Raw genomic sequence first — 13,722 nt, 5'->3', positions numbered from 1 at the left:
AATTTCTCTATATAAATAAATTAATTTCATTTCATTAAAAATGTTTTTGACTTTACGTTTTTTAATGGTTTATGCTTTTATCGCTAAGATTTTCAAATACTGTAATGAAGTATAATTAGCCTCAGTGTACTTTAAACTAAATGCTAATATTTACTATAAGACAACAGGCGTAACAAAAAAAAGAGTTATTTTATTTTTGTGTTGATTACATAACCATTGTTTGTCTAATATGAAGAAGAAGAAAAAAAATTCGATAGGAGAACAAAATAATATTCTCTTAATTATATTGTGTTCATTGAATAAGGAACTGTGAGTAATGCCGATTATCTTCCAAATAAATACGCAACACAAGTCTATAAAAATAATTTAGTTAGAGAAAAGGCGAATAAAAGGGGAGAAAATAAGCAGAGGGATTCTCTCTCCCCAATAAAGAGGGAAAGCACTTAGTAGTTGGAGTGGGATATAATGTCATCACAGCTCTATTGTTGCTCACTTGTTTATTGGGCGTGGGAGAGCACGTGACCTATCATGATGTCACATCCTATAGAAAAATAATACTTTTCAGTACATCAGTTTCAATTTGAAAAGATATAGATTTAATGTTCGTTTGGAATGCTTCAAACATACATTCGATCAGTTTTAGTTTATGGAATGTCTAATTTCTAAGTGAACATTAAAAATATTTAATTTGTTTTGGAAACAAAATGTAGTTTATTAAAAAAAGGGTTTATTAGTGTTTAATCGATTGCCTTTGAATTTTAAAAAAGGCCTAATCTGCTAAACACAAATTACAAATGCTCAGATATTGTTATTTTTTCATCGATTTTTTTCATATTTATTTATTTATTCTTTTAGTTTTTATTTACTTAAATTTATATCTTATTTTTATTTAACATTTATTTTTATTTCATTAATTTCCTTTTATTTAATTGTTATATTTTATTTTATTAATTTATTTTATTTATATTAATTTATTTATTTTGATATTTCGTCAAAAAAATTAAGCTGATAGTTTTTATTTACTTAAATTTATTCCTTATTTGTATTTGACATTTATTTTTATTTCCTTAATTTCATTTTATTCAATTGTTACATTTTATTTTATTAATTTATTTTGATTTTTTGTTCGAAAAATTAAGCTGCTAGTTTTTATTTATTTAAATTTATTCCTTATTTGTATTTGACATTTATTTTTATTTCCTTAATTTCATTTTATTCAATTGTAACATTTTATTTTATTAATTTATTTTGATTTTTTGTTCGAAAAATTAAGCTGCTAGTTTTTATTTATTTAAATTTATTCCTTATTTGTATTTGACATTTATTTTTATTTCCTTAATTTCATTTTATTCAATTGTTACAATTTATTTTATTAATTTATTTTGATTTTTTGTTCGAAAAATTAAGCTACTAGTTTCAAGTTTATTTGTTTCTAATTTGAACACATTATTTGTTTTTCATTATTTGTTTCTCTGAATGAATTATTCGTTTATTCATTATATTTATTTCTTTTCAATTTAATTTATTATATTTATTTCTTTTTAATTTAATTCATTATATTTATTTCTTTTTAATTTAATTCATTATATTTACTTATTTATTTATTTATTGTATTATAAAATGTAAATAAGGATCAATTGTTTAGCTTTAATTGTTTTGAAAGATAGTAACCCCAAAATTCGGAACATCAGGAGAGAAAAAAGCATTCCTGTTTAGTTTCGTGGCAAAAAACATATATCATCATATCATGTTAACCATTTTTTAAATTAAAACATACGCTTAATACAATCCTTAAAAAATAAACAGAAAATGAAATACTATAAAAAATACAAGTTCATTCATCGAATTAGTTGATCTATTTCTTATAATTTTTTACATTTTGAAGAACTTGTACCCTTAAAAAACAATGTACGAATTGAGCGCATAGGGACAAATTATGCCTATACAATTGCACCCACAAAAAGCAACCTTTTCTTGAAAATCAAAGTTGAATTAGTCTCTCTGGTTGATAATCAGTAGGTTTGAATTGTTCAATTTTTATACTGTGAACTCATTCACTTTTGTCTTCTTCCATAGGATCGTAAGGAATAAAGCAGCCGAAAAAGCGAAACAAGTTGGTGCCTCTGGCCATATGAACGGGGGTCACAGTCCCCAGCCTTCTTCCAATACTACTTCCGTCATAGCACACGCTCCCCCCGCCCATGAGGGGCAGCCCCAGCTCCATCGTCCTTCCTACTCCATCAATGGAATCCTGGGCATCCCGAATCCTTCCGCCGCTGCACCGCAGCACAACCAAGATCATAATGTAACGCATAAAAGAAAAAGGGACGACGGTGGTAAGTAATCCCTTTTTCTTCTCCAGAAGTAATCACGCATTTGATTATAACCACAATTCTTTCAATTGAGTAAAATTGAAATTCCTCATCATTTGCAAGGCAGCCAAAGGGTCGATCAAGATTTTTCTTTGAAGAGTTTACCATGCATTCGTCTAGGCGACACAGGTCCTTTATTTCTTAACTCTTCCGAAATCTTCTTCAGCCTCGTTTATCCATCGCAAAACTAGGGTCTGTCTGTTTGTTCTGGTGGATTTGCCTAAAATGAATATTTTTTACCTATTTCAAATCATTACCTGGTCATTCAATCCAATCATTTACCTGGTTTAAATCATTAATTTGATAAACCTGAACTGCCCGGTTTAATGTATTGATCTTTATAAATTTTAGAACATCTGGATTTTTAAAACATTTATAAATCTCTAATTGCAATGACTCCAAAATAGATAGTATGTTCAAATATTATTCAAGTAGGCAGGGTTAGATCGTGTCTATATTTCAAAACCATAGACCAAAATAAAACTGATAGAATCTAAATAAGAAATGTCTAAGAACCTGCAAATGGTTAAACCTACACTTATAAAAAAAAACTGCCAATTTCTAAAAATTTTCAGATCTCTTTTCTGTTCGTAACGCCTGGATAAGCAGAATGAAGCACTTTTTATGGCTTTTTTTCTAGAACAAATAAAGATTAAAATCAGCTGCATAATTTGAAATTAAGAAGATCACCAAAATCAAAAAAGGCAAAATAATTTTAAATAAATTAGGTAGAAAGGAATGTGAGATTCGGATGAGAACTGATAAAATATAATTTTTGGTTGGCTTACAATGCGAAACAAAAATATTTTAATATGGTTAAGAAGCTTGCTTTCCAAGAATATTCTTATAGAAATTCTAAAAATAATTTTGATATCAAAATTTTTCTCTTTTGTATTATCTATGAAGAGTATCAGAACAATATATGGTTCGTTTCTTGTCCATCTTTTCCAAAAACAATGTTTGTCCAAATATTTTTTAATTATTCGCGAAAGCATGGGAAAAATATTGTTTTGGATTTCAAATTATTTTATTAACCTGGTTATTCGAAGCATTTTCGCCAAGGAAAATTAAATACCACAGTTTAAATAAAATCTTACAGTTAAGCCTTTCACTTAAAACAAAAATATAATGTTAAATTATGCATGTCATCTTGACTTAAAGAATTATCTGGGCTTTTGAACGGGTAAATAATGAAAATATTTTAAAAGTATGTTTTCTAATTTTCTTTTTTAACATCTTTTTCGGTATTATTTTAATTTTGTCACTTATTATACATAATTATAAGTTATCATTAATCATAAAAAATAAATTTAACTATTAGTTATGCGAAATGAAATGAATAATTCCAAGAAATCGAAGAAGCAAGTTATATTTGATAATGTAAACATTTCATTAACTTAAGTTATAAAAGAGAGAAATGTTCTCAAACTTTCTAATTTATGAAGCAAATCAAGCTTTTACAGTATTAGACATGTTAGTAATGTAGTTTAATGCAAAAAATCTTTAAGCAAACTTCTAAATCTCTCTCAAAATTGTAAAGTTTTTTGCTCCAAGATAAATTAACAAAATGATAATTAACTGTTACAAGTTTGAATTAAAGTGTAACGCAATTATTTCTTATCACTTGAAAATTATAATGCTTTCATTAAAAGACACCAAGATATCAATTAAAAATGTTTAAATTTCTAGAATAACTGTAATTATTAATTTCTAATATTATTACACAGTGAAAAAAAGTTTTTTGAAAACTGCCAGAATATGCAGCGTTTCTGGCGCTATGGGAACACTGAAAAATTTGGTAATTTTTGCAGAAGTGTTTCGGCAATGATTTTGATAAAATGAGCAATAAAATATGATTTTAAATTATGTTATAAAATTTGTTAAATGTGGTAAAATTACGTAATTTATCATAGTACCTTTGAGCATGGTAGAAAATCCATTTATTCTGTTAAATTTATTTTACATTTTACCAAATATGTGGTAAAAAGAACTATAATTTTAAAAGTCAAAATTTCCGGTAAATCGATAAGATATGAATGGAAAAAATACCAAATAAATTTTTTAAATACTGTGTACTTCGATTTTATTAACTAGAATTATGACTTTTTTTATCGGAAATATCATTACCATACGTACTGTACGCATATTGTTCAATTGATTTTTTTTAATTCTGCGTTTAATTTAGGTTTTCAGAAAATTATTGAGGTACTGAACATAAATTGAAAAACAGTTACTCGTTAAAAACAACCGGTTCAATTTTACACCAGAATATCTGTGCTTTTTACCTTAACATTATACAAATTAATGTGATAAATGTAGGTGATAAATTGAACCATGCTTTCATTAAATACTTGAAACACAATATCAAGTTCAAGAAAGACTAATGCAAGTTTGAAAGATATTATTGTTCAGTATATTCCAAAATTTCGATGAGCCTATGTTTGAATGAGAATATTTAAATATTTTTTCACAGTGTAACATTTATTATACTTTTCGTTCAGAATAATACAGCTAATTTTTGGAGTTTAAAACATGTATTTTTGAGTTTTTCATTAACTAAAATAAGACCTTAAAAAGTGAAGTTTCAGTAAGGTTTTTAGAAATATATATAATTTGAAAAATATAAAAGAAGTTTACGAACTCTTGAAAATGAGTCTTTATTTCTCATGAAATGTGCCTCGCTGTGCACTTTGATACAAGACACACTTTTTCCTATAATTATTTGTATTCAGTTCGCATTTTCAAATGAAAGGCAAGTAAAAAGAAGAGGCAGAAAGAAACAAAAACCTTCTCTCGTTATTTGTTACTTTTCTTTTCCTCTAAATGAAAAGACATCCAGAAGCGTCTTTCGTCTCGTCCCAGCACAAAACCCAATTACCGAAACAAATATCAGTTCTTCAGAAAAATACTGAAATGTGCAGCAAATTATGAAGAAAATGCAAACTCGGGGAAAGGGAGAGAAGAAAACAGGAGAAACAGGAAGAAAAGAAGACAACTTATAAAAGAAAAGAAAGTAATTTTCGACGAGCAAGATAAGAAAAAGAAGAAGACGAAGAAAAAATAATAAAACTTTATTTTCACTCAATTCTCTTTGTACCTGAAAGCTGGAATCATAATCTTTTCTCCATTTTTTTATCCACTCACAGTCAGAGCTGCCTATCTTTTGCAATGAAAGGAAAGTTTTAAAATTTGCCGGAGAAGGTGGCAAAAGTATCATCCAAAAGTTTCTTTTTTTTCTTCCTTTCCTAATTCCTTCTTTTTAGAATAAAAGCAGAGGAAACGAATATTCTAGAAAAGTACAAAAGGAATGAAATTCCAATCCTTTCCCTTCTTGTGTAAGTAATTAGCATTTCTGAGACACTAGTGACTGTCGCATTCTGCATACAATGCATTCGGGAGAAGTTTTTTTCCCCCCTTTTCCTTTTCCAGAGCTGTATCGATGTAATTTTTGAAAGAAGTGTAGCTTAATAAGAAAACAAAAGGAGTTGGCAATCGGAAGAAAAGAACTGATTCTTTTTTTTTAACAAAATGTTTTTTTTAAAGTTTCCTCTTTTGATTGTATTCGAAACTATAACTTTTAAACTATTAATTAAAATTATTAAGTTCAATTAAAGTCGATTTAGTTCTATCCAACTAGTTTAGGCTCAGATAGAATTTTCATGAAGCTGTGGAATGATTTTTTTTTTAAACTTATCGCTCATGGGCTGCAGTAGCGGCACAACTCAAAAAAATCAAGCTTTGAGATAAGTGGGTTTAAGGTTTTCATTGCTAAGGAAAATGTATAAGAAATGCCTCAGTTTGCTTAAACGAAGATTACCTTCAAGTTGAATTATGAATTGTGCTAGTATTGTAGCTGAAAGAAAGTGTATTTTCATATTTACACCTGTTCTTAGTCCAAAACGCGTGTTTTTTTAGTTGTGTCTCTATTGCAGCCCATGAGTGCTATATGTTAGTAACGCAAGTAAGATGAAGCTTATCCCCCACTCCTTTCCCGCAGCTGTATCGATGTAATTTTTAAAAAAGATGTAGCTTATTAAGAAAATTAAAGGATATGGCAATCGGAAAAAAAGAGCAGATTCTTTTCTTAACAAAAAGTTTTTTGAAGTTTTCTTTTTTTACTTTAATCGAAACTAAAGCTTTTAACCATTTAATTAAAATAGTTAAATTCAATCCAGTCTAGTTCTAACTAGCTAGTTTAAGTTTAAAACGAATTTTCTTAAATAAGCCATGTAAATATTTTTCTAATTCTCTTTTTATATATTAGTATGATTTGCAAGATTAAGATGATTTAGGCTTAGAACAAATGTTCTTGAAAAGTACAAAGGATCCACCAATCTAATTCAATTCTAATCCACCAATTCCTGTGTACGCAGTTAGCATTTGCGAGATACTAATGGCTGTCATATTTTTCATATAATGCTCTCTGAAGAAAATTTTCCTTTCTTTCTTTTCCTAGAGCTCTTTCAATGTAATTTTTGAAAGATGTATAACTGAATTTAGAAAAAGTAAATAGTAATCGAATAAAACCTTTTTTTCTTCAAAAAATAATCAAAACTATTTAAATTTTTCTTTTATAAGAATCTTTTACGCCTTTATTTAGTAGTTCTATCAAGCTGTTTAGCCTTAGTATGCATATTCTAGAAAAATACACAAAGAATAAATTTCCAATTCGTCTCTTCTAGTATAATTAATTAGTTCAATATATCGATGAAGCTGTATGCAGCTAATTCAGACATAGTAAAGGTGTTCCAGAAAAACAAAAAATTAATTTCCAATCCAGTATAAGCATTACTTCATATTGATTAATCCATATTAAACTAACTCAGGCTTAGTACGAATATTTTAGAAAAATGTCGAATGAATTTTTCAACTGTTTTTTCCAATATGGTCGTCTGATTTATTTTAGAAATGGTCAGGATTAAACGATATTTTATTTAGTTATGGTAAAATTAAATGATATAATTATGGTTAAAAAATTTAATAAAAACTTCACTAGTTTCAATCAGTTCTTGAGATCACAGCAACATCGATTTTCAATAAAGATTCTGAAGTTGATTTCAATATCAATATAGTTTTTTATCTGCGCTGATAGTTCCTAGATATTTTATATGCTTAATTTTCCTTCCTCCTGATTGGCAGCGTAATAAATAATATCAAGTTTAATTTTGAATCCGATAGATGGACGATAAGGCCGGTAGAAACTTTCATGGGGAGGCGTATAATAAACTCGTTATAGATTACGTGATCTTAAAATTTTTAGTTATCTTATTTAATAATAATAATAATAAAAAAATCTGAAGCCATTCGTTAACGTGGTGTTAAAATATAAATACGAACGATTGAGTTTTATCTTACCATAAAATAGCATAGCTTAAGTGAGAAAAAGATCATAAAACAGTTTATCCTGTATGCAAAATGAGACACATGAAGCTCGAAAATGTTTGCATAAACTTTTCTGTGCATTTCAAACAAAATCAGGAAGGACAGACTAACAGAGGAAGAAAATCAGGGATAGGAGAATTCCTTTTTCTGGAAGAAGTAAAAAAAATAAAAAAAGAATGAAAAAAGGTTTCCGATTTTGAAAGAGAGAAGCTGTTGTGTGAAATGGCGTTTGTGGCAAAGCTCTCACATGGATGTTACATCGGATCAAATGGATGGGATACAACTGGAGAAAAAGAAGAGTGATTGCGTTTGTGTGTGTGTCTCCAGAAACTGGCGATTTATCGCTTTTGCTACATTGTTGAAGGAAATGTTTTTGCCGGTTTTTTATATACCACTTATAGAGAAAGAACAATAGTAAAAAAGTAAAGCATGTATCGGGTATAGCATTATATTGGTTTGCACTGAATGATAAGAGGTCTTTGACTGACCAAAATAATGGTTGAAAAGATTTATTATACGCACTTATGGCGTTGATTTATGCATTAAATAATTGCATACAGGGAGACGATTACGTATATAAGCGTATATAACGTATATAAATAAATAAAATGTGAATTAGTTCCATCATTATATTGGTCTGCCCTGAATGGTAAGAAGAATTGGACTGAAATTAACCTTCATAATTTCCCGAATTATTTGATCTATGCATTTATTCCACTGATTTACGTATAAGATTAATGAATGAGATAAGACTATTTTTCATGCTATACCACTTTCATCAAAAAAGCAACAACAACGAAATAAAAATAAAACGTATATCGGGTTACAGAATTATATTGCCCTACACTGAATGATGAGGAAACTTAGACTAAAATAACCAATATGATGGTTGGAGTAGTTTATTATACACACTTATTGCACTGATTTATTCATTAAATAATTGCATGTAGTGAGACGATGACAAATAAATAAATAAAACGTGTATTGGTAACATCATTATATTGGTCTACACTGAGCAATAAGAAGACTTGAACTAAAATTTGCCTTCATAATTGTCCGAATGATTTATTCTATACATTTATTCTATTGATTTACGTATAAGATGAATAAATGAGATGAGACGATTTTTTATGCTATACCACTTTCTTCAAAAAAGTAACAACAGCAAAATAAAAATAAAACGTGTATCGGGCTACAGAATTATTTTGGTCAACAGTGAATAATAAGAAAACTTGACTAAAATAACCAATATGATGGTTGGTGTGATTTATTCTACTCATTTGTTTTATTGCTTTTTGTATGAAATGCACATCACTATGGAATTATTTAAGTCATATTAAAATTTTTTTAAAATATTTAAGAAAATTATCCCAGTACTTATGCAGTGATGGTATTCAATCTGTACACACCGGTACGGTCGTACAGATTCCTAAAACGAAAATATTTTAAACAATATTCAACCCCAAAAACTAAAATCTCTAATATATTTAATTCTCAAAAATCCTAAAAGAAAATCGTTTATTTATGATGAATGGATAAATTTTTCATTTAAAATTATTGCGTTATTTTTTTCCTTTAAAAATTTTTTTTTTTTACTGTACTTGGTTCTCGAATGATTTGAATACCATATTTGTATTTATAATGACCATTTACTGAAAGAGATAAACTTATATGTCACACCTTTGCTTGGATAACCATTAGAGTTTCTCATGAGTTTTATCATCATGTAACGTAAATGACGACAGTAAGAAAAATGAACTACACTACAAAAAAAATCCATATCAAGTTGCGGTATAAACTACTGACACTTTGAGTGCATCATACGTAAAATGCTTAACATTTTTACCTTGAAATATTATACCTAAAATTTTACAGTAATATTTATTTAATGAGTGATTCAGTGATTTTATAGTAATTAATACTGTAAAAATTATGCTGTGTCAGATTTTTATTCCGTAACCTATTCCTGCAAAAAAGGATTATATGGTAAAAAGTACCGCCACCATGCATGCCGGTACTTTTTACAGTAATTTGTTCCAGAATTTTTTACAATGTACTTCACATTAAACTTAACCAAACGCTTTTATTTTATCATTTCCCGAGAATCCGCAATTATGCTCCATTTTTATTTTTCACATTTTTCACATCATTTTGATTGATTAGGAAAAAAAAATATTCATTTAGTAGTCAAAAGTATGAGTCAAATCTATATCACCCCTTCAGAAAACTCATTAACAAAAAAATATGTGCTTTAGCCTATCTCATTCAGACGAATTTTGTTATTTTCGGTGTCATTAACACGTCATTAAGAAAATTTGGAACTCAACCAAATATTCTGCTTCCCCCCTGGCGAACATTTTTTTTTTCTGTCTCTCTCTCCATTAGTTTTGTTTCTACACACGATTAAATTTTTTGCTCTCTAGAACAGAAATTAATGTGTTGAATTGTTCCTAAGGATTGAATCAGCGTCAGTGATTAAATAATAACATTTAATTAGAAATTGTAATAACTTTCTGGCAAATTACTTTTCTGATATTTTTAAGAGCGCTCTTACAAATTAAAGTAGGTTCTTTTTTTTGTGATTTCATAACTTATGAATTTATGTACTGAGAAGAAAAGTATTGTCAAAACTATTCAGAAAATGTTAAAAATTACTATGTTTCTGGCTATATGTGAACACCAAAAACACGGTATATTTACGAAGTGACTTGGTTATGGTTAAATAAACAATAAAATATTGTTTTATAACATGTGTTAAAATTTGGTAAATGTGATAAAATTTGGTAATTTTGTCATGATACCTTAGAGCATGACATAAAACCCATTAATTAGGTCAAATTAACTTTCCAGTTTTGTATATTTAACTAAATGTGCGGTAATAACAATTTAATGTGTGGTATAAGAATTTTAAAAACCAGAATTTTTGGTAACTATATGAATTGCCTACCTATTGTATATTTATTTGTTGTTATTTGTTCTGGAGTCCAAACAAAGGAGCATTTCGGTAACCTTTCAAATGTTAAAAACTTAAATCTCAAACTTTTTTTCATTTTTACAAATCTACGACTTTTTTCATAATTTTAAGGATGTACCGAGCTGTCATGATTAACTGTTATGCAAAAAAAAGAAGTTAAAATTACAGTATTGTATGGCTAATTTAATCCTAGTTAATAAAGCCAAAATATACGATATTGAAATCATTTATTTATTAATTGTTCCGTTCATTTGGTAACGGTTTACTGGAAATTCTGATTTTCAAAAATATAGTTGTCATTACCACACATTTAGTTTTAAAAAAAAGTTAGTACATTTAACCAAATAAATAGATTTTATACCCTGCTCTAAGGTACCATTATAAAATTATCAAATTTTACCACGCTCACTAAATTTTATCTCATATTATAAAGCCATGTCCTGCGTTATATACAGCGTATATATTAAACTATACGTGTCTTCAGCGAACAGGGGAAGGAGCCCACTAGTTGAGTAAATTTTTCCCCAAAATTCAGTTTTTCAACTATCCATACTTTATTTTTTGGTACAAAATAGAACGCATATTTTCATCTTCGTGCTGCATAATTATTTTGTGTAATTTTACTGGGAGACGCCCGGTGACTGAGTGCCACAGGTCCTGGGTTCGATCCTCTGGCCGGGCATGGTTGACTCAGCCTTTCATCCCTTCAGTTTGTCGATAAATGAGTACCAAGCATGCTTGGGAACTAAAATCTGGGGTTTTCGCGTTCGGCTGACCACCTAACTGGAACATCTGCTCCTGCACCCCAGGGCCCACGGTCAAGAAAACTGAGATGGGCACGGTAGGCTTTGGCCCTTTATGCTGTCGCGCCGCTGAGTTTGGTTTAATTTTGCGAGGAGGGACTAGAACAAAAAACTTAGTAGCTTTGTTCATAATAATTTCCAAAAACTTCATTAATCGAACTTAAGAAAAACACTTTTTGTCATTTTTAATTTTTCCCCACACAACCATCTATTTGCAAGAAGAAAATACTAATGTATTTAAAGCTATATTTCTCAAAGGCCATATTTTAATCTCAAGTTTTGCACTTTGGGGAAATGCGGAATCTGTTCAAAAATATCTCTCAAACTTGCTGCAACCATAACATGGTCACCGTATTCTTTAACTAATACCATGAGACGACTTGTACTTATTACTTATTTTTGCCATAAGTTCCCATTGAGTTATATCTCAAGATATCAGCATTATGGTTCAGTTATGCACCAATTTTAATGCGAGAATGTGTACATATATACGCAGTTGACCCCACTTAATTGCAAATCGGATAATCGAATAACCCTTTTATACGAATAAAATTTAATGAAACCAAATATAATGGAACCATATATAATGGAACCAAATTTATTGAAACCAAATTTATTGGAACCAAATAATAATATCCATTTTATACGAAACTAATGTTAAATTTTCCCGTTTAAACGGTTGTTTGTTGTTTCTAGTCCTCGCTTAATTGCATAAAGAAGAGATACTGAATTGAAAAAAAAAAAAAAAAAAAAATTTTTGCTTATNCTAGAAAAATATTTCCATTTTTCATTTAAGAAGATAAAAAATACAATAGGTGGTTATTTCAGTATGGACAATATCACAAACAATATCACAGTGTCTATATTATATATAATAATTTTCATTAGCATTAATTTATTTTCTTATAACTCTAAATAATATTTATATTTCATGATACTAACACTGACAACTTTAATTATAATTGTTTAATGATCATAAAATTGTATTTATTTAATCAAAACATTATACTATGCATTATATACGCTTAAAACGCAAAATTCCTTAAAAATTTAGCGTTTAAGATAGAATAATGTACTCCCTTTTTCATCGAAATATTTCGAATTAAATAAAGTAAGTTTTTATTTTCCAGATTTTTATAATTTTTTTTTCCTTTTTTCGGATTTTTTTTTCTCCAGTTTCGTGTTCTTTTTAAAATCCTATTTAAAAATTTATCAATTACTTATTTATTAGATTTCTTATAACTCTATACACTAGAGTACAAGGTGTAATTTTATATTTTTGAAACATTTGGAAGTTTTCAAATAAGCAATATAATTTATTAAAAACCGTAACGGTTTTTAAAAAAATTTATTTTTGAGATAAAGAAAGCAACTTGCATTTTTCATTCTTTTTTTTTCTCTCTCTCCATATTCGTGTTTCAAAGAGATGAAATCTTAAGAGAAAATTCTAATTATATTTAAAAATGAATGTCCATGCTTATTCACTTTAATTAAAACCCAAGCCATTACGATGAAAAAGGCAAAAGTAAGAGAAAAGGTACCGATTTTAATCTAAATATCTTCTTGATAAATGAATTTTATCTGTTTTGATTTTGGCGGTATTCACGAATTCCGATATCGCCAACAGCTTTTCTGACATTCCTGCAGCAACCTTAAAGAGAAAAGGGAGGGACGCCAAGATGAGCACAGAAATCGCATTACGCGGCGCCTCGTCACGTGACATAATAGAGTTACGTGAGTGGATGAGTTAGGGGGTGTTTCTGGCTTGCCTTGGTAAATAAGGAATGTTGCAGTGGGAAAGGGATGCGAGGGGTTAGGAAATCGTATGTTTATTTGTCCCTCAAAATCATTTCTGATTTCGCCTTATTTTAAACAAAATGATTTTTAATTTTAAATAGCTTATTTTAACAACCATTACATACATTTCACTTCATTTATAAAGATTCGACATAAAATTGATATCTAAATGAGGTTGTATGAGTATTTCATTTGTTTACTACGAACATTAGCCATTGCAAGGTGAAGCTTTTCTGCCAACACAAATGTAGAATGTGGGATAGACTTAATTTTTTTTAAAAATATTACGAGCATTGATATTTTTCTGCTGTGTAATGATTAAAATGTCAAAATAAAATCAATTAGATCTATTTTTCTTAAAAAATTTCCTCATTTGCTAATATATATATAGTAA

The 13,722-nt window shown here is 28.5% G+C and overlaps 1 protein-coding gene across 3 annotated transcripts in view; it reads left to right on the top strand.

Annotated features, from left to right (window-relative positions):
* LOC107437595 (paired box protein shaven) overlaps nt 1-13,722 on the top strand; it is a 149,865-nt gene that overhangs the window by 78,375 nt on the left and 57,768 nt on the right. For all 3 annotated transcript variants that reach the window (XM_016049655.3, XM_071178837.1, XM_016049653.3), the window contains exon 4: nt 2,077-2,336. In XM_016049655.3, coding sequence (XP_015905141.1) covers nt 2,077-2,336 — 260 coding nt within the window. The remainder of the gene's footprint in view (nt 1-2,076; nt 2,337-13,722) is intronic.

The sequence above is a fragment of the Parasteatoda tepidariorum genome, chromosome 3 (assembly GCF_043381705.1).
Source record: "Parasteatoda tepidariorum isolate YZ-2023 chromosome 3, CAS_Ptep_4.0, whole genome shotgun sequence".
NCBI classification, from domain to species: Eukaryota; Metazoa; Arthropoda; class Arachnida; order Araneae; family Theridiidae; genus Parasteatoda; species Parasteatoda tepidariorum.
This window is presented reverse-complemented; position numbering and strand designations above follow the sequence as displayed.